This window comes from Abramis brama, assembly GCF_963993115.1.
Source record: "Abramis brama genome assembly, chromosome: 20".
NCBI lineage: Eukaryota > Metazoa > Chordata > Actinopteri > Cypriniformes > Leuciscidae > Abramis > Abramis brama.
Genome location: NC_139982.1, coordinates 25,585,103 through 25,612,258, shown reverse-complemented (window position 1 = coordinate 25,612,258; position 27,156 = coordinate 25,585,103). Strand labels below are relative to the sequence as shown.

At 37.6% G+C, this 27,156-nt stretch overlaps 1 protein-coding gene across 6 annotated transcripts in view; it reads left to right on the top strand.

Annotated features, from left to right (window-relative positions):
• The first annotated feature begins 913 nt into the window (after positions 1 to 913).
• LOC311070977 (A-kinase anchoring protein 13) overlaps positions 914 to 27,156 on the top strand; it is a 90,506-nt gene continuing 64,263 nt past the window's right edge. For 5 of the 6 annotated variants that reach the window (XM_084095184.1, XM_084095187.1, XM_084095186.1 and 2 more), the window contains exons 1-3: positions 914 to 1,287; positions 21,175 to 21,218; positions 26,348 to 26,501. In XM_084095184.1, coding sequence (XP_083951310.1) covers positions 21,186 to 21,218; positions 26,348 to 26,501 — 187 coding nt within the window. In that variant the 5' untranslated portion in view covers positions 914 to 1,287; positions 21,175 to 21,185. Of the gene's footprint in view, positions 1,288 to 19,394; positions 19,498 to 21,174; positions 21,219 to 26,347; positions 26,502 to 27,156 lie in introns of those variants that run through there. The other variant, XM_084095183.1, reaches the window with a different exon arrangement.

Sequence of the window (27,156 nt, the reverse complement as noted above, 5' to 3'; positions counted from 1 at the left end):
ATAGACTGTCCTACTAAATGCTTTACAGTGTATAACTTGTCATGCCAATAAAGCTCATTTGAATTGGAAATTTGAAAGGAGTCTCGATTCATTTAAGAGCCAAAGAAAGCACCACAGTCCTTGATAGACAGCAGACACGTGGTAGCAGTGAAACCAGAGAAGACTCTTGGGTCTTTTCTCCATCTTTCATCTCGGCTGCAGCACTGTGAGGAAGGAGAGGAAATAAGTGCGCAAATAAAGAGGGGAATTATTGGAACTACATAACTAAAAGAACACACAAATTGGCATTACATGGTTTGGTATACAGAAAGTTTATCTAGTCTTATCTTAATTCAGGATATACAGACAAATAATTTAGACAGACAGACAGATAGACAGACAGACAGAGATATAGATAGATAGATAGATAGATAGATAGATAGATAGATAGATAGATAGATAGATAGATAGATAGATAGATAGATAGATAGATAGATAGATAGATAGATAGATAGATAGATAGATCACAGTTGTAATATTTGAACTGGACACAAGAGGTCACCCACACTCATTTTATAACTTGTTATTTGGCATTGAATTTTCATTTGAAACATAGAACAAAAATAGCATTGGCGTTCAGCAACATGGCTTCTTAGACAGTCATCGGTTATAAATATGAAATACATAAATAAAAAAACCTTTAAATAACATTGGACCCTAAACACTACAGTCATGACTTTAACTATAGCAATGTAAAATGAATACACCACAATATTAGTATCCGTGCACGGTAACCTACTTCAGGACAGATAAATGAGTTTGACCAAATATTCTCTTGAAGCTCTTTGAATGAATCCACAGTGAAGCACGCGCCAGGCAGGGCTCGGGTTTGTAGAGACACCTCATAGCTCCCACTAACTGTTGGTCCCGCCCTATGAGGCGTGCGGACTAGAAGAATAGAAGTTGCAACAGTGTAACAAGTGATTTGTGTCTCTACATTCTGAGACTTTTTACATTCGTCAAATTCACAGCGTAGAATAAAAGTTGCAACGTTGTATCAAGCGGTTTGTTGCGAAACATTTTAGAACGTTTTTTGTACTCCAGTCAAACGCTGAAGCGCAACATTGTAATAAGGTAGTTTGTCTCGCCGCGTTCATTGCACAACTAGTGGAATAGAAGGACATCTCGGTGTGTTTGCGGTAACTAGCCAAAGACTCGTGGAAGACGATGTTGGATGGTGTTTTGTGAGCGTTTAAAGGGAATGAGAGTGAACGAGGGAAGCACGCTTTGAGCACTGCAGCGTTCGAGGTAAGATAGCCTTGGTTTTTCTACCAGGACTGCTGTAAAGTCATTGTGTACTGTTGTTGAGGATTTCTGCTTTGAGTGTAAATTATGTTTTATTTTACTCATAATAACTTATTATCTGCAACAAGATGTTAACCCCTGCTGGTAGGTCCATCTTATAACTGTGTGGAACATGGGAGCTTTAACTGGACCACGCTTGTCATATTTAAATAAACATACTTTTCTGATTAAGACGATGTTTTTTATTTCGAAAAACGTGTAGATGCTTCATATTTTTTCAGTATTTTGTATTTGTAGTATAATTTCTAATAAACGAAGATGCTTTGACTTGTCGCTGTATTGATTTTTGTTAAAGTACTTTACATTAAAAGCAAATTTGGAATAGTTCTGTATTATTTGTATTTCTATTTTATTGGTTTATCTTGTGTGAATGGTCGCAATATTTCAATATTTCGTCACAATATCTATTCTATATAATACTTTATATTTAACAATCATAGTATTGTTCTCCATGTAAATGCAGTCATTATCTGCTCTACCACCAACCAAAATGATCTTGACTAACTTAAGATGGCATGACCAGCTGGTAACTGGTGGTTTTGGACCAAAACTATCATGTTCCAAAACACGACTATCAGCTTTCCAGAAGGGACTTTTATTTATTTTATTGCAATGACTTTATTATTATTGGTTTAAATTTATATAGATTTTTTAATATTTTATTGCAGTCATTTATGTGAACTTTTGTTTTAGCTTTTTTTTTGTCTACTTTTCATGTTGGTCATTTACTTTATTTGGCCTCAGTTCTGATCTTGAAAGATTTTATAATTAGATTAAACACACAAGTTAAAACAAAACCATTGAACTATTGGCTGACAGGTGTCTTTTGGAATAATGATCATGCCTTTGATGTTGATCTGAACTCACCTGAGCAATATGACATATTTATATCAATAGACCGTAGACCAGAACTCTGTGCTCATATTCTAATCTTTCTGCAGTCTGATATAAATGGTGTTAACATTTAACCCGAGTCTTTCATCTTCAAAGGAGTCATACTCGAAGCATGCAACATATTTGTGAAGATATCTGCATGCACAGTCATCTGTATGTAAATTGATCTCATCAGATGATGGCACTTGACTGTCATTAGTTGTTAATGTATTATCCTTCCTGAGTTTAAGGAAACTGTAGCCTTAAATTACTTAATCAAAGACAAAAGCAGAGTAGTAAACACTGTTAGTAACCATAAGATTGTCCATTGCATTTTATTAGAAATATATATATTTTAATACATTTATAAATATAAATGTATACATATTTTTGACTCCACAGTCCTCAGATTGTTGTTCTTGTGTCTAGAAGCTTTGGAATTCCCAGGGTGTGTTTTGTATTGGTTCGTCTGTTATTCCTGGCCTTCATCTATTATTCATTTAAAGCAGTGGTTCTAAACTGGTTTTACTTCAGATCTTGTAAGTACCAACATAGATTATTGCTCAAAAGTTAACAAAAAACATTTGACATTTTTAATGTTAATGTGAAATACATGACAATGAATTTTGCTATCCTAACTGTACCATTATAGTTGCAGACTATTATATGTTTTACCAGCTGAGAACAGCTGATTTACATTTTTCAGTATGTTGCACTTTTGCTCCTTTTGGAATTGCTTGTGGAAATCAAGCCAGATCAAAAATCGAATAACCTTGCAGATTTTTAAAAATTTCCTCAGTACTTTCAAAGTATTTGCCACCTTAACGAACCACACGTAAAAACTTAATGCCATTAAAAAAAAGTGTTTTGTTCCTCCAAATTTCGAGCTTGTGCTTTATCAAGACATAGTTGTCAAACAGTGAAAGTGTCCGCAAATGATTATGGAGATGAATCCACTGCCAGAAGAAATCCAACAGGGTTCATCTGTATCCCATTACAGAGAATGCAGTTTTAGCTTCTTTGGTAGAATTCCTGGGGGATTGATCATTTAGGAAAGATTGTGCCGCAGTAACATTCATAATCTAATCTGTGTTGGTCATCATTGACCAAAAAAGGCTTGATGGTTCAAATTTTGTTCGTCTTTTTTGTTGGTATGTGCAGGGTGGGTTTGTTTTAAAGTTAATTTCTATTCCCTTTCAGATTCTGCATATTCAAAACTGAATATTTGAAGAGCCTCTTGCTCTCACTGTACTTTGCTCTACAGTCAGCAGGCCAGTCAGTATTGGATGTCATATGAAATTACATACAATACCCACACTTAGATTGTATGTTGTTGTTGCAGCAGCTTCTTATGCTATACACTACCGTTCAAAAATTTGGGTTTGGTAAGATTTAAAAAAAATTAATCAATTTAATACACCCTTGCTGAATAAAAGTATGAATTACTTGAAAATAAAATCTTACCCCAAATTTTGAATAGTAGTGTATCTAAATTCTTAATAATAATTATGATTATGACCACCACACATTTCTTTTTTGGTTTTTAAGTCACATACAATAGCAGGGCACTGGATCAAGGTGGTATTAAAATACATAGCCACAAAATACTATGTATTAAAATACATAGCCACAAAACTTAAACTTAATACATGTTGGCAGTGGCATGAGATTAGTGTAATAGAATCACACTAAATTTATATCCAATCTGTCAGGTTTATGACAATTTGTATTAATTTAACCTATAGAACACTCCTTTAAAGCAAGGCAAAAACCTTTTAAGCTATGATGAGGGAAAATAAAACAAATAAAGGGAATAAGCTGGGTGTGTTCACAACTTCATACTTGGCAGGTTTGGTTCAATTAAGACAAACCCAATTGTGATCGGTTAGAATCTGAATAAGTGTGAACGCTGCCATCCGAACCCTGGTGCGCACTTAAAAAAGTGGACTGAACCTCTGAAAAGATGGGTCTCTGTCCACTTTCAAACAAACTCTGGTGCGGTTCGACTGAAATATCAGCGCAACATGGACCAAAGACATGTAAACAAACCAAAAACAGGACATGATGTCACAAGATGCGACCTAAAATAAGGACAGACTGCTCAAGCATTTTCTCGTCATAGTCGCGATGTTGCCCATCACAGTTCGATATAGGCATCAGAACCGCGACTCCTCGCAGCAGATCTGCATTTGTGTGTGTGACGGAGGGATATATAAGCTCTTCACGAGTTGTCAGCTCCATCATATATCATCATACGCATTTTGCGAGCGCATTTAGCCCAGAACACAGCATTGTTTTTGATCTTTGACAAGTTTCGAAGTTCCGTCATAAAAGCCGTTTTTTGTTTTGTATCTTTAGGTTCGGTGTTAAAAAATGATAGTGTGAATGCAAAGCGAACCAGGACTAAATGTATCTTCTTCGTTTTTTTGGTCCGGACCAAAAGAACCAAGAGAAATGTGAACACACCCTAAGACACAGTGCGGTTTCTCCGAAATGTATTTGGAGAAGCAGGCGTAAGAGAGTTCCATTTGTCACCTTTTAGTAATCAGAGAGATTCATGGTTACGCACAGATCCCAGGAAGGCTAATTCTCTCAATGGGGGCTGTAGGTTTCAATGTTTTCCAGATGTGTGAAGGATTGTGCTGATGTGGAATCAATATATGAATAATGTAATAAAAGTCCAGACTTTCCCAATGTAGTCGACCTGCTTATCTTTTGGTTAATTCTCAGGATTTTTTTAATGTTTCCATCAGTGAACAGACATCATACAAGTCTCCCGGGCCTCCTGCTTTTTCATTAAAGTGGCCAGGCAGACAGAAACAGTGTTCTCTGATTCAGCACATACTTGAGGAAAGTCCAGCTTCTCAGACTCAACTGGTTTGGAGTAGCTTTCAAACAACAAGACAGTTCCAATGAACATCCGTTGCTTGCCCAGAAATGTCAGATATTTTGTTTGCTAGAGCAAAAGCTGCTTTTTACTGTTTCATCGCATGTACAGCATGTTGTTCTCGCTTCGAACAATGAAGAACAGCGTCAGCTAGATGAAGTTTGATTGATTGGTTTTAGCAGTCAGCTGAAGAGGTTTTAGTAGTTTGAGTGAAACACTAAATTTTTGGAAAGTGTTTTCTTCCTTGGCCCGATTCTTTTGGAGTGCTGTGGAAAAACCACATAAATTTTTCGGAGTGTTTTGCCTCCTGTTGGCCCCCAAATTTTGCAATGCAATGCATTTTTAAGTGTTCAACAAAACAAAACAGTAATGCATTTTAAAAGTAGCTTTAGAAAGACACTTGTGATGCAACTCTTCCAGAAACGTTTTTGCCACAGTTCTCTGTGCTCAAGAAAATCTAAACAAGAGACTTGTTGTTATACTACAGTAAAGGCATTATGTAATTTCTCAGCACAGAAGAACTAGTTGGTCTGTCAGCTGTAGCCAAAGATTGAGGATTCCTGACATGTGCAGGAAGCACACGGTGTTTCCTCTGAGACTGCGTGTGTGTATGTGCTTTCAAAGACTATTAGTGAGGCTCTTCTCTTTGTTGTCGTACACCTGCCAAGTGACCTGGCTCTCCACTTTCTGTGTGACGTCATGTCTTTTATCTTTTATCTGGCCTGGGGTTATCAGTGCACGTTGAGTTTTGCAGAATTGGGTTACTTGCTAGCACCCGACACACACACACACACACAAATGTCATTGTTAAGTCAACTTGAACTCAATTTTACCTTATTTATTTTAGTAATGCATGTTCCTAGTCTTTTTTTTTTTGCATGATTCCTTAGTGCACATTATTCCAAAGAAAAATCTTGTTTGGAAAATACTTGGATGGAAAATAGTTAACCAATAGCCAAGTAACTATTTAGTAATTGTCAATTCAAATTTATTTGTAGAGCGATTTTTACAATAAACATTTTCAAAGCAGCTTTACAGAATATAAAGTCCCCCTGTAGTCAATAATTGTATTATTTTATTCAAAATCAAATTTGTTTGAATGAGTGATTCAAGACATCAGTGTTTATATACAAACTAAAAACTTTTATCCCAGTTCTTCTGTGATAATATGAATATTTGTTACAGAAATAATAACAATAGGCCTTCTGTGTGGTTGATAAGACTATTTGTGAAGCTTTGTTTGCTTGTTTCACACTTTTACATGACAACGACTCTCTCTGGCTCAGCGGCAGCGCCAATGCATATTTGAATGTTCTGGTATGATTTTGTAAAAGGTTTAATAGACAGGTTTAAAAAACATGGGTGTTTGAACGTGGATCTTTTAACGATTAATTGTGCAGCTCTAAATGCAGTCCTTCAAAAACCTAGCCAAAAGTTAACTTACAGTAGTAATGCAATTCCGTTTACAGCAAACAATAAATTAAAAATTAAACCATTACGTCAAGATGCTAGTGAGTGAAAACTTTAACTGAAGCTATCACATTGCAGTCAAAAACTGGGCGATACAAATTATTATATGATCAATAAGTTCTGACAACATATGTTTTTACATTGCTTCAACTCATCAAAATAAGTTAAGCAGTTTTCAACTTAAGTTATACAAGATTCAACTTTTGTTTAAGTCATTTTAATGTAATTTAAGTTGAAATGACTTAAACATCCAAGTTGATTGAATTTAAACGTTTAAGGCAGCAACTTTTTTTTAACGGTATGTCTTGAGCAATTTGATTGGCCCAGAAATGTGTCACAATATGGAATTGAAACTGGTTGCAAATGCTGTTTCTTTTTTCTGAAGTTTTGAAATCACCTCTAAAATTGAAACTTCTCAGCTATGCTCAATTCCCTATATTAGATGTTGTCAGCCAGCTATATATGCATTGGAACAATAGACCTTATGTGTCTACATTGAAACTGGGACATCAGCTGTGCGGCTGGATGTGACCGTCGGTAACCTCCTTGTGCAGGCTGGGCCTAGTGTTCCTCATGCAAACATACACCTCTTTATAAGAGCACACATCTGTAGTTTTAATGGTGATGTGGGTCTGGCCGGTTTCCTGTGAGGACTCTAGCACTTTTCAGCCTCTTTCTGCCATTCTTGCTACTTTATGGCTCATTTATACAGTTGGTTACGGTGACTGGACAGATTATCACGAATTGAAATGGCAACGTCTACTGGGAACGTTGATGGTTATCATGATGGTGATACGCAAATCCACGCCTTAGGTTTTCCTTTTTTTACTATCAATATTTGCTGTGGATTGTTTAATAGCACAAAAGGCATTTTAGCTGCTTATTCATGTTGAATCCAGCATCAAGGTTAAGATTCCGAATAAGAAATGAGATTGTAAACAAATGTCAGTCTTTATAGGTTTTTTTTATTGCCTTTTTTGTCTTTGAAGCAAGCGTTGAGTGAGTGGCCATTTGTTGCTGTTTTTCTTTGTTTCATTGTCATCAGTCAAAATGTCCATGTTTGAGTCTGAAGTATTTTAATGAAGAAAAGATTGAACATTTTTATCATTTTTTTTTTTATCCGCTTGCTTAATCTCTCCAAGATTTTCAACATTGTCCTCAGCTCAGTGGAATGTACTCAGCACCAAGCGCTTGGAGAATTCTTACTGTAAAATGACTATATTTAGTCTTTGGGTGTGGGTTTCGTTCTGAGAAGATTTTATCTTCTTTATCTTACAGAATATGTGTTGAAAATTGCCTTTAATGAGGCTTGTTTTATGGTCAGCTTGACTCACAATGCAGCAGGTCACTTCCTTCTGGGAAGCATAAATATGCATGTCCTTTGATCAGTAATCTAGATATTTACATATTAGAATTTAGGATTCTGGGCTGTATTTGCACTATAAAAGGGTTATACTCTATTGTGAAAACACTTTAACATTTACACAATCATTTTTCTGAATTACTTCCCTAAAATGTAGAAATCAGAATCTGAAATTGCGCAAATGTCACTTTTTCTTTCCGCTTTACTGTAATTTTGGTTTTGACTTTTCACTTCGAATGTTGACCTTTTTTGATCAGGGCTTCATTTTCCAAAAGCATTGTAATCCTAAATGGATTTGTAGAAACCAATTTGGCACCAAGCTTGGATGCTTTGTGAAATAGCCTAAGGCCCTGGTCATTTCATGCAGGTCTATGACAACAGGATTCACTAAAATGTGTTTATATGTGAAAGTGCACTTGTACATTACAATGCAGATTATGTTTGTAAATGTGCCTCCACAATAATCAAAAGGCAAATATTGACATTGGTGGACTTAGCTTAGCTTATTACAGCATAAATATTACCCGGATGTCACCAAAGTTCATATGACCCATTCACTTCAAGAATGGCTTGGTTTTGCCGGACCCTGGATGTGTGAATCCATTTGAGTGTTCTTAGGTCAGAAAACACTTGCATGATAAGCAGTATGGGAAGCCAATGAATAGATCATTGAATCAATGCTTCAGTCAGGTTAGATTGATAAAGCAGACCTCTGCGCTTTGTCTTCCTTTGGGTATGGCACGGAAGCGGAAGGCACGGCGTAGTTTTGCGTTTTAACAGCCTGTCCGGAATCTTCTGTGGGTCACATCCCCCTCGTGAAATCATCCTGTCAGAGGTTTGTCAAATGAAGCTCTCTGTGGCCTTGAACCGAGTCTGTCTGGTTACAGCAAGATGAAGAATCAGTGTCTGCTGCTAATAAATAATCTTCCAACATACCATTAAGATCGAAATTTCCACCAGCACACAGTCGGGATAGTTTCCCTTGTTTTTATATTCCTTATATTTTCAATATGTCAGTTTTTCTTGTAACATTTAAGGTATAGTTCAAAAAAACAAAGACAAAGCTGGTCAGTGCAAAAGAACCATCAAATAATCATAAAAATGATTAATATGGCTAGTGAACTATATTTCAATATTACTTTTTTTGATTTGTGAATTCATATTTTTGTTTAATTGAATATGTTCAATCAATCGGTTCTTTAATTGGACTGATTATTTTCTCATGTTCACTGACTCAGTCTGGTTGCAGCGTTTAACATCTTAGTGGAGGGGAAGATTAGAACTGAATAATGACTGAATTTTTGGTGTTTTTCGCAGTTAAGAAGACTTGAAATATAGCTTACAACTCAAATAGACTGCTTTTATGATACTTTTACATCCTTTTTTGAAGCTTAAAAGCTTTAGTCAACATTAAATGTAATTGAAAAGGTCAACATATTCCTTTAAGATCCCATCTTGCTATTTCGGCAGATGTCACATTTGCTTTCCCCTGGGATCTTGACAGCATACCCGTCTATCTAGGGAACCTTCTCGTCTTAATGTAGACACCAGTGAGAAACTAGCAGGAAGCAGTGGAATGCTCTCTTTAAAAGCCACGAACACCAGACAAGAATGCTGTGGTATAATTCGATATAATTGTTTGCAGCTCTGTCCTTAAAAGTTGCCAGACTGTGTACAAGCATGCAACATTGACCCAACTCCTCCACTGGGCACGTGCCATCAAGAGTTGCGGAACTTTTTAAACTCACGCAACTGAGTGTTTTTGTCTGCCTGCATTTTAGTAAATTAAATTATGGTACAATCTGTAGTTCATTATGATAAATGGTTGTTAAATTAAGACTGTAAGTGCAGTGTGTTCTGTTTTTGCATGTTGAGGCTTGCGTATTATTGAAGTTCATTGACCTTGCGAGTCGTGGGTGGTGCTGTTTTGGCGTTATTGTGCCCTCAGAGAAGGCCTGTTTACTAACAATGGCGTACTAAGCCCTATCTCTAAACGCTCACCTCGTGGATTTGGTAAAAAACATTGTTGGCTTTTAATTGGCTGATAGTTGCTACACAAAGGCCCTTTCTCCATTACACAAGGGCCCCACCTTTCAGTTTCAACTCACCATGGTACATCTGTTTTTTTTTAGTTGTTTACTTCCTCAGTATCTATCTCAGTTGATCATGTTAACGAAAGTTATAGAGTATAGCAGTGATTGCATTTGTATCATAAGTTACTTGAATCCATGGTAAAGGTATTCCTTTTAAAGTTTTCCTCTCTGTCACAGTCGAGGATGTTGAAAAGTCGGTTGCTAGCTGAGATGGTTGAATGTGTTCAGACAGAAAGAGATTTTCAGGCCCACTATATATCAAGCTAATGAGAGCTGCCCTTGGAGAGGTGGAAGCATGCCCTTACTTTGAGCTTTGGCTTTCACTGTTCAAAGATGGATGATGGTTAAACAGTCACCCAGTCTAACCTCTACAGGGAATGGAAAAGTTCGACTTCTGCTTCAAGCTGCAGGAGGGACCGTCATTTGGGTTATACTAACAGCTCGGACGTTTTACTGCTGCTTCCTTTAATAACTGATTGATTACTTTATATTTTTTATTTGGATGTCAAGAGTTTACAGGGTATACTTATTTTTTGCTCCCAGTTTTTTTAAGTTTTAATATTTGTGCCACAAAAATTTGGCTGAGTTCTGACATTTCAGCCAGGTTTTTGTTGTTGTTCTTTTTAGCCAGATTTAGACAATGGAGTCTTCAGCAGTCATTTGTTGTGTCTAGATTTCTTGCTTTTTCACAATTTTTAGTAATAATTGAGATCCAGAATTGTTTGTTTTTATATGATTCATGAATATTTGTATTATTATTTACGCATTGTTTTGCGTTCTAAATAGTCGCAAGTGTATTCATATCTAAAAATTAAGATTAAAGTTCTATGTATTTAACGCTTATGGATAAATGGCTTATTTATGAAATGAAGTAAGTTGCTTAAGCTGTTAACACTGTTGTTTTTTGTTGAATGCGCAGTGATGTAATGGCATTGTTTGCTGCCATTCTTTAAAGACCCACCAAATGGTGGCTTTTTTTTGGTTAACTCCATAATAAAGTTAACAATATTTATTCTTTTTTTGCAGCATTCTTGCATTGCATATTGCAATCACACCCTAACGTGTTGTAAACTACCTAAAATTGGTAGTCCTGCAGCAGCCCTTTGCAAATCTGTCAAGTTTCACAGAAAAAGGTTCACCATCTCGACTTGACCACAGTCCTCCAGTTGTCTGTTCACCATTTTGACTGCCTGATCTCCATCTCATCTCTTTGGAGTGGCTTTGTGTTTAGTGGGAGGCCAGTCGCTCTTGCACTGACCCGTGCAGGGGGGCCGTAAAACAATCTACCAGTTAAACTTCAAACTCCATGAAATTCTTCTCCCCCTTGATTCTGTCCACACACACATGCACACAAGCCAAAGCCGATGATCTTTTGTTTGAACTAAACCTGAGAGGCTGTGCATAACCTCTGACAGAATCTTAAATGTGTTGTCATTTTCAAATGCTCCCATTTTGTATTCATTCTGCTCTTATCTCTCGGTGTCAGCTGTTGTGTTTGTTAGAAATCTTTGCTGGAAGCCATAATATTTTCCCTTTGAATTGGCCAGTGTTTCACTAATTCTTGGGAACGTCTCGTTCTCTGGTTACACAGAAGTGTGGTGTTAGCTTGCGGCCTGTCTCACTCTCACTGATATGCCTGAGCTGGTTTAGTTTGTTCGTTGGCATGGAGACTTTGGCTGTACGAAAACTGTCTACTGTGATTCTGGAGTGTGCAACTTTATAATTTGAATTATAAAACTGTTATATAATATTGCATAATATTTGTCTAAAGGTTCATTACAAAAAGTGGATTTAAAAAAAAAAAAAGAAATCCAACAAATCATAGTGCGTTAGGGCTAGTGACACCCAATTTAATTTAAATATTTGTTTGTTTAATTTTTGATTTTGCCCATGGAACATTATAATTAATTATATTATAACACAAAAATATAAGTGTAGAGCTCTGAACATGGTGTCTCTATATTAATAGAATTTGTTAATTTGTTGATAGAACAACTAGCAATTGAAATCGCAACGGGGCATTTCAGTGTTTTTTTTACGAAGTCATGTCCGGTTTCTAGTACTGTAAATCCATCTATTTAAAGACACTATGTAAGATTTTTGGATTAAAATGTCCAAAAACCACTAGAACAATGTTATATATTGTTGACTTGTGTACATTATCCCAAATGTTTCCAACAATGTTTAATTTGAGAGAAATCCTCAATTTTAACCAGTGTAATGGTCCATTTTATTGCTTCGCCTGTCAATGACGTTACTGCGAATGAAATGTTTGTACCATGATTCAGAGACAACGCTATTTTGTCAAGTGGCAGACATAGCATAATCAGAAAGAGCTTCATTTGTAGTAATTTTCCACCATACAAGATATTTTAAAATTAATTTTATGCCATTTAGCAGCACAAGTCATCCAGTTTTTATTAATATGATATTCTAATAACAATCTAACTTACTGCAATGTGTAAGTAATGTTATAAATTAACTTTCAACAAGTTTTTATGTGTGATCATTTTGACCAAGTAAAACAGCGCTGCGTTACCCCACAATTTTAATTCGTCAGTAGTATACTAATTAAGTAGTAATTCAGTACTTTCGCAATTACTTTCAGAAATTTAGCAATTTCATTTGACTTAAATAAAATAATGTGAATTTAAGTGAAAGTCAAAGTTCAAGGGAAGCTGGAGGCGGGAACCAACAAACGTTAAACAACTTTAACCGTAAAATAAATATAAACAACAAAACAAAAGGAGTGGTAACGGCCAAATGCGGCATAATAACAGCTCCAGAGCTCCTCCGTGGGATTCGAGACAAGTGTGTCACACCGTTGTCACTCATTAGCATTCGCTCCACCGACCTCATTCCGCTCCCATGGCTTTCGGCCCCGCCCTGCTTCATACCACGTTATATAATAATAAAACTTTTAATACATTAGCTCATCCATTTCTGCTCGAGTTCTGTCGGATTGCTGTGGAATCCACTGACTGTGGAAGTGAAGACGACAACTCCCATTATCGCACTCTCATTCACGGCATCAAGCTACTGCTTTAGCGTTTTGAATAAGCAACCTCTAGATGCAAAACTTACTGTTCCTTTAAATCCTTATTTTTGTGCTTGCTTGATAAAACTGACCACCATGAGCTTGGTAAACAGCAACATCAAACCCTGCAGCACTCGCTTTCTTGGCACAATGTCTGCCTATCTGTGCTCTGTGTTGCGGTGTGTGCTCTGCAAAGACTAAATATCCTCTTAAATAGGGGTTAGAGTTACTTTAGCCTCACCGCCACAAGTATTTGTAATGGTAGATACAAGGCTTCCCTATGGCAACGCATTAGTGCCATGAGACTTTATTATAAAATAAAGAGTCTCTTTGCTTTTTTCATGATGCCTCTGGAGTGAAGATCTTATTGGAAAAGGTTACATAAGTCAGATAGTCATTTCTTCTTTTATGTCATATTCTGTGGGTTGTACCTTTCTCTCCGAATGGAGAAAAGCTTGACTTGTTTGCACTACAAAGCCCATCCAAATTTCCCAAGGGCACGTTCCACAAGGAGAGCAACACATGCAACATCCTGTTCATGTCACGGGGGAAAGAGGGCCCTCTCAACCCCTCAACACGCATGCAGTACATCTCTGGCAACTACCACAGCCTTGAGACTGACGTCCCTGCCATTTCGGCTGGCTCCCGCAAATTAACGCAAGGCCCTGTAGTGTGGATTGTTCATGCATTCCTCCGGCATGACTCTGGCATGCACATTTAAACTGCTACTTCTCTGTGCCTGTTGTAGCCATTCAAATGAAAACCCTTGGATATGTTCGGAATGAAGCACTTGGCTTACTTTATACAGACTATTATATTGAATGCAGGCCACTCCTTTTTTTAAAATGCCATGTGAAATTGTATGCCATTAAATAAAATGGTTTTATGTTAAGTTTTTATAACTTTTGTAGATCAAATTTTAAAAAAATGATCACACCAGAAATAAAAGGTTGACCGCATTGCATTGAGAAATGGTGTACTCTTCTATGTGTGCACTGTTATATGCTAAATATTTTGGAAAAATGTAGTTAAGTTGGTTTTTTTTCATGAAAATTAGTCAAAACCTGGACTGTGCAGCATACTTGCCATATAGCAGGGGTGTTCAGTCCTGCTCCTGATGGACCTTCTAGTGATGTTTAGCTCCAACATTAATTAAACACACCGTAACCAGCTAATCAAGGCCTTGATGATTACTAGAAACTTCTGGGCAGGGAGGTGGTCCTCCACGTGCAGGAATGGACATCCCTGCTGTATAGTACTGCAGAAATGGTATTGTAGGATGCTGTTCTGAACATATACATTAAGCTGCAGTGGCTCCTGCAGTTCCTATGGGAAAACATTGAAGGCAACAGAAATAACCCAATATTTGTCTTACGTTTCATACTTCAGGCGTTGACATTAACCAGAGGTGATAAATGAAACGTTGGCTAAATTGCCTTATCCCATAATCCTATTGAAGCCTCTCACTTGCTTCCAGACACCGTCTGTGCTAATCAAAGCACAGGTAGACCAGGAAGAACCTTTTGTTGTATCTGTCTGTATGCCATTTCCTTGTAGTTTTGTTTGACTGAATCATTCAGGAAGTGAATGTGTTCAAGCAGTATTGATTTCCTCTGTCAGTCTTGATAATATTTAATTAAGAATTCAGGAATTATAGCGAAGGGATGAAAAACACTGCTTGACATTCCATACCAAATGTGTAAACCTGTTATTTTCAGTAATATTGATTGAATTCTGCTGCTGAATATGGTGTTTTATTTGGACGTTTGAAAGCCCATAGCTCGGAGGTGAAGGGGACACAGGATTCTGAGAGGCCGGGCAGTGTTGATTCAGACTAAACAAACAGGTGTCTGCTCCTGGCTGCCGGGTGAGGCCAACTTGGCTCCAGCTGGGGCTTGACAGAGGAAGTTTCTCATGCCCCTTAGAGCATACAAGGATAAACCAGAGTTGAAGAGTTGATATGCAAGTTTCTGTTTGTTGACATGAAATGTTGAGTGTAAGAGAGTGTTAAACTGAGTATTAAACTATGTGTAGCAGTGTTTTAGCTGTACAATTTTTTCTAATGTCTTGTTGGTGTGCCAAGAGTAGGCCTACATTTGTTAAAAGTTTAAGACATGCTGTCTTGGCACCATATTTTTTCATATGCTTTACACTAGTTGTCTTTTCGGAATTAATGCGTGTGGTGTTGTCAAATTCAACATGTTATTGTTGCCCTAGGTTTGTTTGATCAGGCCCTTTTTTATAATCACATCGACCTGTTCTCATCGCCCACCATGGCTCTGCTCTGTTGCAGTCAAAGCAGTGACTCAGAACATTGCCTCTTTCTTGGTTTGAACTCGATGACCTTTTGTTTCCTCCATGTCATTCTTAAACGACAAAACCACATTTTCACCACTGCTCATAAAACGAATGCCGACCATGATTCCAGACTAGAACGACCCTTCACCCTCAACATTCTCACTCAAATGTACATCATTTGTGCACCAAAATTTCTACTCAACTGTAGTTGAGATTGCTTTTACTGTGCACATTGCAGTTCCTCTTCTCCTTTTGGATAACTCTAATCCAAAAATACAAGATGTAATTATAATGTTTACTTAATATAGCTGGCGTAACTAGAGATGTTTGTTTTTTGCATTGTGAGATATGCTGGTACCACATAGATGTTTAGGAGCCATTGTGTAGGCGAGGTCTTGGGTCTAAGAGACTGGGTCTGCAAGGTCCTTCTTCAGATGTACACATCTCAAGACAAGCAGAATATACCCTAAAGATCACTCCAAGACCCAGACCGAGAGCAGCACCAGACCCAGATCCAGATGAGTACCAGACCCCACAAGACCAAGACTAGACATCTTAAGACCCTGTGTAAACCTTTTACGTAAAGACCCCTTAGTAATATTTGTTAGGGTTATCTTATCCTAAAAGCTTTCTCCTGGGTCTTAAATTGTAATTTGACACAGTCTAAACCTCAATATCTAAACCCAGAGCTACAAGTCCAAGAACCAAACTGTCATTTTAATGAATTTCAATAGAGAAAGAAATACTTGATTTTTGCAGCATTTATTTGGGATATTGTGGAACTTTGCATAGTGGGAAATATTGCAGTCATTTGATTGCAGTCTTGTCAAGATCCTATACCAAGAATCAGGCCCATACCAAGGCTATGTTTATGTGGTCTTAAGAAGTCTCAGGACCACAAGCTCAATATTTCCTCTCCATTCTGGATGCGTTGAGCTGGTGTCGTGTCTGGATCCCAGTCTTTCTCTCTGTCTTCATGGTTTCCTGTCTTCTATCTACTGTGGTGATTAATAGTAGGTGGCATTTTCTCTTGGATTAAGGTACAGATTTTCCTCAGAACCGATTGGGCTAAAATTGTGCTTTAATAATGTGTTCCATGTGGTTCCAAATAAATATGTGTTGGTGTCTACTTGTTAATTTGTCCCTACTTTGTATATATTGTTGAAAGATAGTTGTGGTGTAAGGTAAGAGAACATCTGAGATGATCTGTTTATGTGTTTATTTTGAAAGTGTAGTATTTAGCCTTGTGTGCAATTGTGCTAGATGTAGTGTGTGGGCCTAGCTCGACAGGATGAAATCAGTGGTTATAATTAGAACCATCTGATTATCACTGTACCCTATACTGTTGAGCTTCAACAGTAGCCCTTTTATTCAGCTAAAAGAACAAGGGAACTCGCCTAAAGAAAGAGGCTGTGACCCCTCTCATAATGTCCAGCCCTGTCCCCACCCTGCCGCCTACCCCTGACTTGCTGTCAATATGTTGTCCTTGTTTTAGATTCCTACTTCCTGTCTGTTGCTGCCTGTCTCACATGTGTAGGATTGTGGGGCTTTTGTGGGGGTTCTCAAAAAGTCCAAATGTGATGCTTGAATTTCAGTGGTGCCAGAATGCAGGCCAAAGCACACAAACTACGGCCCTCACTCTAGCCTCTAGACATTAATCTGTTGAGGGTAACCACTGGCTTGCTGACTCTGCAGTGTTCTGGCTCAGTAGGTCCATCCAGGAGGCCTCATATCAAAGTTAGTTTCGGGTTTTATTCATGCACGACCACGTAAATCTTTGCAACAGCATGCCCCCTCCATGACTGCCATGTTCTCTGATGTGTCTGGTTGACCCTAGCCAGTTTGTCAGCATCCACAGTGGCCACCGTCTGGCTTAGGATGGGTCCTCACCCCTCTCTCTCTACCGCAGATTTAGCTGATTAGTTGAGATTTGGAAGTGGATCAACTGGCTAAATAGTTGGAGTTAGATTTGGGGCAGGGGTACTTGGTGAATCAGCATGAGTGGAAAAAACAGCAGGTGGGATGTCTGATCTCTTCCTGCAGACAAGGGAGGAGTATTCTGGGAATTTCGCCTGCACAGGAGCTGTAGAGAGGTTCAAGTAAAGAAGCCTGCAGGTATTAGCAGACTAAGAGAGATTAGTCAGTTGTCCAGTTTATAACACCTAAGCTCTGTTCCAAAAGCTAGTAAGCTGCCTAACTGTCTACTGGCTGCATACTGTTAACGTTCACTTGTGTGTAGCACTTACGTGCTCTTCCCATAAACGCAGAAGACACTTGCCTAATACCCAGTTGATACCAGAGGTGTTATCGTATTGCTAAGATAATGGCTATTCTCCAAGCATAAAAACAGAACACACAAATATTGGGTGGGATTTCAATCAATTCTGAAGTATGTTGCTAAGAAAGTGCTGGGCAGTATACCAGTTTATCCCGTATGTATTTTTAAAATAAAAATGTTTTACCCACCCATACCGGTGCGTAGCTGAAACAATTGCTGCTTTTATTCAACGGCCACGAAGAGTACTATGTAAAGTGGATTGAGAGGGGATGTCTATTAACTGCATACCCTTCTTGCTAATGGTTATCACTTTATAACAGTATGGGTCATACAAGTTTGACCCATGCTTTTTTGCTTAAAGGTGAAGACCCAACTTTATGCATGTTTTGTAAGATTCCCCTATCTGTTAAACATATTTTATTAGATTGTCCTGGACTTAATACAAGTAGAATGTTCTTTTTTGAAGTTACCTCACTTGAGGACTTATTTAGTAAGATTATGCCTGAAAAAGTTTTGGATATTTTATCATATGTTTTTGTTTGGTTGCTTTTTATTGTGTTTATATGATATTTGTATTTTTGTAATTGATTTTTTCCCATGAAAATAGCCTTGAATGCTGACATAGCACTAAATAAAACGATCTGAATCTGAATTACTTTATAACACTATAATAAATAACCCACACAACTAGTTCTCTTTAACATGGCAAATACCATGTAGAGCCCTTTGATTTCCATGATGCAGTAAACGGATGGAATCACAAATGGAACCTTGGCTACTGTATAAAGTGGAATGTCGTGGTATTTGGCCTTTTTTAGATGAATAAATCTAGTGCTGATAAAGTAGTGCTGCACAATGAATCAAATTGCGATGTAGACTAGTGTCTGACTGCGACTTAAATCTGAAGTCTGCACGTTCTGTGTGTCTGTAAAAGAGTGCCGCATTTTCGTCTACTACACACACACGCGCTGAAACACACAGAAACTCAAAGGTCTTCAAGACAACCCGTCAAAATAAAAGTTCACTTTAACTTGAAGAAATATAACATAAATAAATTACTATTGCACAGTACTTCAAGAAATAAAAACAACAATAATAATAATAATAATTTCTGTGTTATTAAAACTCAAAGATCTTCATTACAACACACCATAATAAAAGTTTTGTCTAACTTGAAATAATTATAAACAAAAAATATTACTAATGCACAGTAGAATGCATGTGCTTCTTAAAACAATAATAATGATGAAATTTATCTAACAATATTCTAAAGAATATTACACAAGTTTTCGTACATGTTTTAATTTAAACAGTAAACTTGCCAAAGAAATTAGATCATTTTTATTTGATTTTCATTTGATTTTTGAAAGTAAGTTGTTATATTCTGTATACTCCTGACAGTAAAGTAAGCCACTATAAATCTATATAAAGGACCAGTCATGAAAAGAAAAAAAAACTGTGATATACTTTGAAGCTGCCAGAATCTTGAAAAAATACAGTGAATACAGTTCTATGGAACTATTTTCTGTATTTCACAGTACTGAATGAACAGATTATTGATAAACTGCTTCCTTCGACTTTTTCCGCAATGTTGGATGTACATTTTTAGCAAGATTATTACATTTCATTCTGAGATTGCTTTATCCATGAAAGATTCATGACGATGCCACTGTTATGTTGTAATCTTTAAAGCAGCTCAAAAAAGTACTTTTATTTTGTTAGTGGGTTTAAGCCAGGTTTCTGCTTTTTAAGGAGAAGTGAAATTCATTGCACTGTTCTAAACCTTGTGAGCCTACAGAGAAAGCATTTTAATGCATCATAACCATATTCCCGACATGAAGACCGTTCCATAAGGTAGGCAACTTTAATTGTGCTAGGACATTTCTTTTTAGTTCACTTGTTGTAGATAGCATCACATGTATCCTTCACAGAAAACATAGTCCCAGAATGCATTGTGATAAATATACTTATTACATGTGTTGTGTAAAATGGACTTTTACTTTGTGTGTGTGATGAGAATTATGCTCACAGTATCTCATTGTTGTTACTGTAGTCCTGTAGCTTAAACAGTAGATCGTTTGGCGCTTGCAACGCCAAGGTCATGGGTTCGGTTCCCAGGGAAAGCAAGAACTTATAAGAATTTAAAAAATGCAATGTAATTCGCTTTGGATAAAAGAGTCTGCCAAATGTAAAATGTGATGTAAATGTTACTTTAGCAACATGCTAATGTTAGCAGCTACCTTTGTTGGCAGCAAGACCGATCACTTGGTTTTGGAACAGAACTTTTGTCACAGGCATGTTGGGTAGTGTGTGTGCTTGTACATGTCCGTGTATGGGAGGGTGTTGTTCCTGTGTGTCCAGCTTATGAGTAGGGCCTCAGATAACCACAAGGACCTCTAAAAGGGTAATACCTCACCCGGGGCAGATAACAGAACAATAGCTGGGGGCGGTTTATCATTCTTAGTGAGCAGAAGGTGGGGGCGGTGTTAACACTCCAATGTCATTTGTTTCCCAGCCTTGTGTTTTAGGGGCTGCTTCTAGCCGTCCCATTAAAAAGAGACGATTTGTCTTATTGTGTTGGCTAATGTGTTTTTTTTTATCTTTCTTGAATCAGCTGAGATTTGGGTGTTGTCTGAAGCTCTGTGTGATGGTGGTTGGGTTTGCAGTGCGTTGTGGGTTAAGGGCTGAGGTTTTGCCTCTCATGCCTGGGTGAAGCGTAACACCCTCTTGCAGCTTGCAGGTGGGCAATGTGCTTCGCGGCCAGCCGCAAGATTCCTCTATGTGGCATGCATATGCTGGCATCTGAACCTCTTTTCTTCCCGGTGTAATCGATAAGAACGGGTGGGAAATTAACGGATGGGAAAATTCCCTAACCGTGACATGCATAGTGAGCAAGAAATTCCTCTCTCTGAATTTCTTTATAGAAAACAATGACATCCTGTGCAGTACAAAGCATTTCTGATTCATCATTTTCAACCCATTCTTTTTGATACTTTTAATCTCTAGCCATTCTTGAATTTGCAATGAATCATCTATGTTAGTCACCAAGATAACAAAACCTTTGCGACATATTTAAATCCTCAAAATTCCACAACAATGTACTATATACCACAAAGATTTGATTGTTTTTTTTTTTGCTAGGCCTTATAGACGCATGTATGTGATCCGTGAACGTTGCCACGCCTCAGGCTATTCCAATTGTTGAGTCTTGAAAACAGATGCAAATAATGGATTTCCTGTTATTCATTAGCTGCAGTTAAATTTTTACTGAAGGTTTTTTATGGAAGGACCCGGAAGGGGGTGACCATTATGAATGTAGGCTAGCTAATGTGCTCCTAATAGTTATTACGGTCACTGTTTTTTTCTGTTAAAAGCCCCAGGTGATCTGGGTCATGCAGCCTGATGCTAAAAGGGTAGTTTGTTCGTGCACATGATCAGTGAAATACAAAGATCATTGTGGATGGTAATTGAACATCCCGCACTTTCAGAAATGCCTTGTTGCTAACTCTCTCACTTCTTCTATTTCCACAGTGGCCAGTGCCATGAAACTGAATCCACAGCAAGCCCCGTTATATGTAAGTATTGCAATATTTGTTTGTTTCATTCAGTACCGCACTTTTCATGCTAAAACCCTCTTTGAGAGGTTACATCTACTTTATATACATCTTTTTTGGTTGTTTTGTGACAAGTATACCATCCTGTCCTAGTCCCTAGTTGATTGAAACTTCTAATGTGAACTTGTTGCTCCAAGGCCTGCTCACATTCTTCCCGTTGGGCTGAATCAGCGTATTTTGGTCTTGATCAGGGGAAAGGGTGCTGGGTAATTATGTTTTTTTTTTTTTTTTTTTGTGCTGACCTTTTTTAATTAGATTTGCTTAAGCCATAAAGAAACCCACATGTCAGCAGGATGTCTGACTGAAGACACCACAATGCTTTCAGTTCAATGGTGAGGACCGGATCAGTTCACCACAACAAACCGCACTACTTGAACAAATTAGGCCTTGTAGATTACTCTAGTTGTTGTGCGTTCATGGTAATGTCAACATCCTGCCATGGATGTGACTTTGTTGATTGGTTATATAATTAAACGGGCACACAGGGTCTAAAATTGGCACACCTGCCAAATGAAAGTTCTCCAGCTATAACAGACAAACTCAATGACTTTTTTTTTTTTTTTTGTGTGCAATATTTAGATAAGCTTTTCCCCATAGGCAATGAAAATATTTAGCATTTTCCTTTGTCAATGGTTTGAATGTAAAAAAAATCTTACTTTTTTCTTTAGAACTTTTTTTTATATTGTCTTTTTTTTTTATGTAACAGTACAGTTCTCTTAAACATCCTTTGTCATGAACTATAAACCACGTCACAGATACTACTGTATCTGAAGCACACAGCTGTGTCTCGTGCATTTGCTGTGTTTGTGTGCATTAGTATGTGTGTGGTTAAAGCTGCACATGTGGTCTTTCCATGCTTAGCAGTTGCAGGTGGCTGGCTTGATGAAGCATTGTACTGTTTCTTCTCAGGACGTCTTGATTAACTCACGGAAGTCACAGACGTCCTCTGTTTCTTATTTTAATGTAGATTTTAAGCTGGAAAATGAGATCAAATGAAAACAAAACTGTAGATAGATCAATTACTGTTCAATTTCAGTGTAAGGAAATGATTGTGTAGGGGAAATGGCATTTAATCTCTGCCTCCCCACTTTTTCTCATTCTTTTCTGCACACATTTTTATTCCTCTCAAATGTACATTATTATCAGGGTTTGACATTAACACCTGCCAAATGCTGGTGGATTTCAGCAGTGGCGTGTAACGCAGTCACTCCTACTAGCCACTTTGGCAGAATTTTATATATAATACATACATTTTTCAATTGTAGTCTTCTATAAAGGGATGTGAAAAAATAAACTAAGTGCGATGTAGTGTTGTCAAAAGTATAGATTTTTCGATATCGATACTGAAATATCTGAAACTCTTTTTGAAATACTAATTTTCTGCAAAATATATACACGAAACCAAGTGCGGGCACATAAAGCCGCCTCTCAGTACTAAACTGAGTTCTTTTTCTTATTGCACTTAAGTCAAATACACACAAAATAATGTCAAAATACTGGTCTTGGCGAGTATTCACTTAAACAGTCAGTTGTGTTTTAAGTGAACGTAAAAAGTTGAGAAAGAAAAATCATGTGTAACAGTATAATGGATCCGTGCATCAGGTTTTAAAGTGACAGCAGCCTAAATATACCTGCTGCCAAATTAAGATAAAATTAGAGAAAAAAAAAATTGTGAAATTGCTAGTGATGGGTGGCTAGTAACTTTGGAAAACCACTAGTCACAGTGGCTGATGAGAATTATTTTTTAATGTTAAGCCCTGATTATTAAAAATTCTAATTACAGCATCTACTGTAATTCTTTGTAAGTCTACTGTAAGTCCAATGGTTTGCTCTGGTTATAGCTCTACTCCTTAGCTAGCTCATTTTGTAGCAATTTCTTTCTGGAAGGTTTCTAAGTTGTTGCTACATGACTTGGCTATAAAAGCTAGATTAATTTTCAAGATGATTTGTACTGGCAAGTTTTTAAGTTATATCTACTTGAGGGCTATAAAGACAAACTAAAGCTAGATTAATTTTCAAGTAAATTTTTATTGACAAGCTTCTAAGTTTTAGTTACATGACCTAGCTGACAAATAACCGAACAATACCTAGCATAACCGAACAAACAAAAGCTAGCCTTATTTTATAGCGATTTTCTTCAGAAACTTTCTAAGTTTTCGATAACAGTGTCTTGAAGAAGGTCAGAGCTTTTTGATTATAAGTTAGCAGATGTAGGGGACCACTACTTTCATGGCTGTTGTAGAAGCTAATGTGAAGGAGCGTTCTCTGTTCAACATATGACCCAGGCTAATTTGCTCTCCTTAATTATAAACAGAGCAATGGTGGTTTTGGGTTTCCAAAGAAGCAAAGACATGTCATGAAACGTAAGCTGCACTTTGAAGTTTGCTTTTGCACTAAGTCTTGGTCTAAACTTGTTCTGCTAAATTTGAGCTAAATGCAAGTAGCTAAAAGATACACGGTGGTCTCTCACTCCCACAGTTCTCTCAGACGAAGCAGCTTACCAAGTGTTGTTTTAAGCACAGGGCGAAAAGGCCAGGCTCTCCTCCTTTGGCACATTGACTTGCGAGATCCTGAAATAGACCAACGAACAACCGAAGTATCAAAAGTATTTTGAGAACCCCCATGAGCCAGGTGCCAGAAATGCTTCCTGAAAAGACTGATCCGATAGTCAGCTCAGCTAAAAGATTCTGGGGAAAATTTGATGTTTTGCTTAGGAAATCTACCAAGGATTAACACGCTTCAGTCTTAAAATATCTCCAGGGCTGCATGCAGCATTGATGATTTGAAGGATTTAAAAAAAACATCCATGAATCTCTAAAACCAAAATTCTGTGTTTGTGTACTTGTTAAGAGATCAAGTAAACACAAAGATAAAGGATCACACAAAGACCGGTGTCATCAAATCTGAATCTCCATGTCTTATGGACACAGTTGACACAGTCACCAGGGTGGTCTTTGTTTCATTTGTTTATGCTCTCGCCTTTGGCACTTTTCCTGGTCCAGCACCTGCTATCCATATTGGGCCTCCATGGTCTAAAAGTGGCCTGTTACTGACTTGTACATGTAAGCATTAAAAATAAAAGATATTTACAACCAAAGAATGTTTCTGGTTTCTAATATGTAGGTAGCTTCCATCAGTAGCATATTTCTAGAGCACCATGTATGCGTCATAAACAAAGTGCGGTCAGATTCCTACACCTTAAACGTGTCGCTCAGATCAAAGGGTCACTAAAACTGGTTCTCATGCAAGTCAGTCATATGACCTGACCATAAAAAGCCCTTCCCACACCCTGGAATGCAACCAATAGGGATGCAAGTTTGGTTGCACTGATTCAAGAGTTATTGTAATATAATTTGTGGTCTTAATGTCTAGCCTTGCTTTACATCTTCACCTGCTTCTCTAGTTACCACAGCATCAGTAATAGGACATTAGGTGTGTATTAACAATTTTAGAATTTTGTTAACGTTAGTCAATATTGATAATTGCTTATCACAAACAAATCCAAAACTAAAATTCTTTGTGTACTTTTTAACTATAGACATATCGGCTGCGATTTTGCAGACTTAGAATGCATAGGAGTTAATCTCACAAAAAGGATTCAGCCGTGTCTCCGATTTACTCCATGGCTGTGATCATCGTCGGCCAAAAAAAGCAGCTGACTGGCATTTGGCAAGGGCACCATGTGGCTTTTGCAGCCTGGCCAATGAAAACATCTCTCGCTAGGATGTCCCGCTGCTTGCGTCACGCTCTAAAGGTTCTGTGTGTCAGACAAAACTTTGCGGCCTAGCATAGTAGCTACACTAGGTAAATGCAGTGTGGGAATGCTAGCTTGTTACTTTGGTTTTAGATTGTGTAAACAATCATTCTGCTTTGACAGACCTGTCAAACTCATCATGTCTCTCTCTCTCTCTCTCTCTCTCTCTCTCTCTCTCTCTCTCTCTCTCTCTCTCTCTCTCTCTCTCTCTCTCTCTCTCTCTCTCTCTCTCTCATTATTTTTTTATCTTATGGTAGCTCCTCCTTTCGCTCTCACTCTCATATTCTCATTCACACACATCCAATAAATAAGGGAAGATATATTAAGACAGAGGGTAGACTTTCTTGTCATGCCTGGCAATTTGTTGCTGATATCAAGTGTCAGGTTGACTGTATTATGAACTACTAATAAAGTTAAATCTAGACAGACTGGGAGTGATATTCCAGCCCAAATGAACACTTTTGTTTTGGTCCTTTTTCCCTCTCTTTTGTCTGTTTCTTTATTTTTACGAAATTATTTTGCAACATAACATTTTATATAATTTATATTATTTGTAAATAAATAATGAACATTCTGGCGATAACTAAAATTAAATAAATGGCTGCATTTAAGTGATATTAGAAGTTTTGTTCTTTGTTTTGTTTTGTGTGGTTTTGTTTTGTGTTTTGGTTTGGTTTGTTTTGTGGTTTGGTTTGTTTTGGTTTGGTTTGGTTTGGTTCATGCACCTTCCAACCAAAAATGAGATTTAATAACATGACCTACTGTCTATGCGGGGCAAATATAGCTATTGAAAGAACTTGAAAAGGTTGTCAATACCATATATTAGGTGTGAAATATCTAAAGAGAAAAAAAGGTGTCTTACACACACACCCACAACGCATGCTGAACTTTTAACAGTAAAGCTATAATTATGAGGGTGGGGAAAGGCTGATGACTGTTTTTTTTCTCCCCGCATTTGTTGATATGTATATAGGCTGCCGCTCTGCCCCCGCTCACTTTGTAATGAAACGCGTCTCTCTTAATGGACAGGTGTTGATTCTTCCCTGTTGTTTGAGGATCGTCTAATGATGATAATAGGAGTTGATGCAATGTGTTACAGTATGTAATTTTCTGCACCCACAGGCGATTAAAAACTCAGCACTGCTTTATCCTTTTAAGAGAACATGAGAAGAACTTGCATTTTAGTCTTTGTTTGTCAATTTAAAATGCACTTTTTTCTTTGAAACAATTGGATTGTTTTTCAGTCTAATAGTTACTGATAGAGCTAAATTCCTTTCAATATTTCAGAATAATGCTTAAAATGCTGTATATAATCTGTTTTCTCTCTCTTATTCAGGGCGAGTGTCTGTTGACGGTCCAGCTCTGTGAGGAAGAGTGTGTCGAGGATGAAGATGATGTAGAGTTTTACCTGCTATTCGCCGGCACCACCCAGAGGCACATCTCCAGCACTTCAAAAATCAGCCATGTCACGCTGCAAGCCGTGTGCCCAGGTTAGTGTTCACAGCACCAATGCTCACAAAACACATTCCACATTCACTCCGTGTCTACGTACAATATTTTATCAATGCTTAATGATTGTTAGCTTCTTCCCCGGGATCAGACGCCCATTACCTGCTGAGATTGACTCATTTACATTCCAGTCATGCCGGACATGGTCCAAGCTTTGCTGGGCACGTTGTTGCCTTGTCCAATTATTCACCCTCAAAATTGTCCCAGTTACCACAGGGTGACCTGCAACGAGCACATGCTTGAGCTGATCTAAATATCCCAGTGCTGCTTCTGAAGATTCATGTAGTGTGTATATAAACAAGTAGTAGCTATTAATGAGCTGATACATTCTTGCGTAATGTAGGAATATGTCGAAAGAGGTGGGAGAAAATATAACAAGGATCTATTAACATATACACACTTTTTTTTTTTTTGGTATGAAAATAGACATCAATTTGATGGAGGGAACTGCTAAACAGAACTGGAATTATTGGATTATGTAACTCCAGATATTTATAGTTTACCAAATATTGGCTGCATCCAAAATCGCATACTCTCATAAAAGTAGTAGGCACTTCTTTTGAATGAATAATTACTTTGCGACAGTTAAAATGTACGATCTATATAGTATAAATGTGTAAGTATGATTGCAATCCG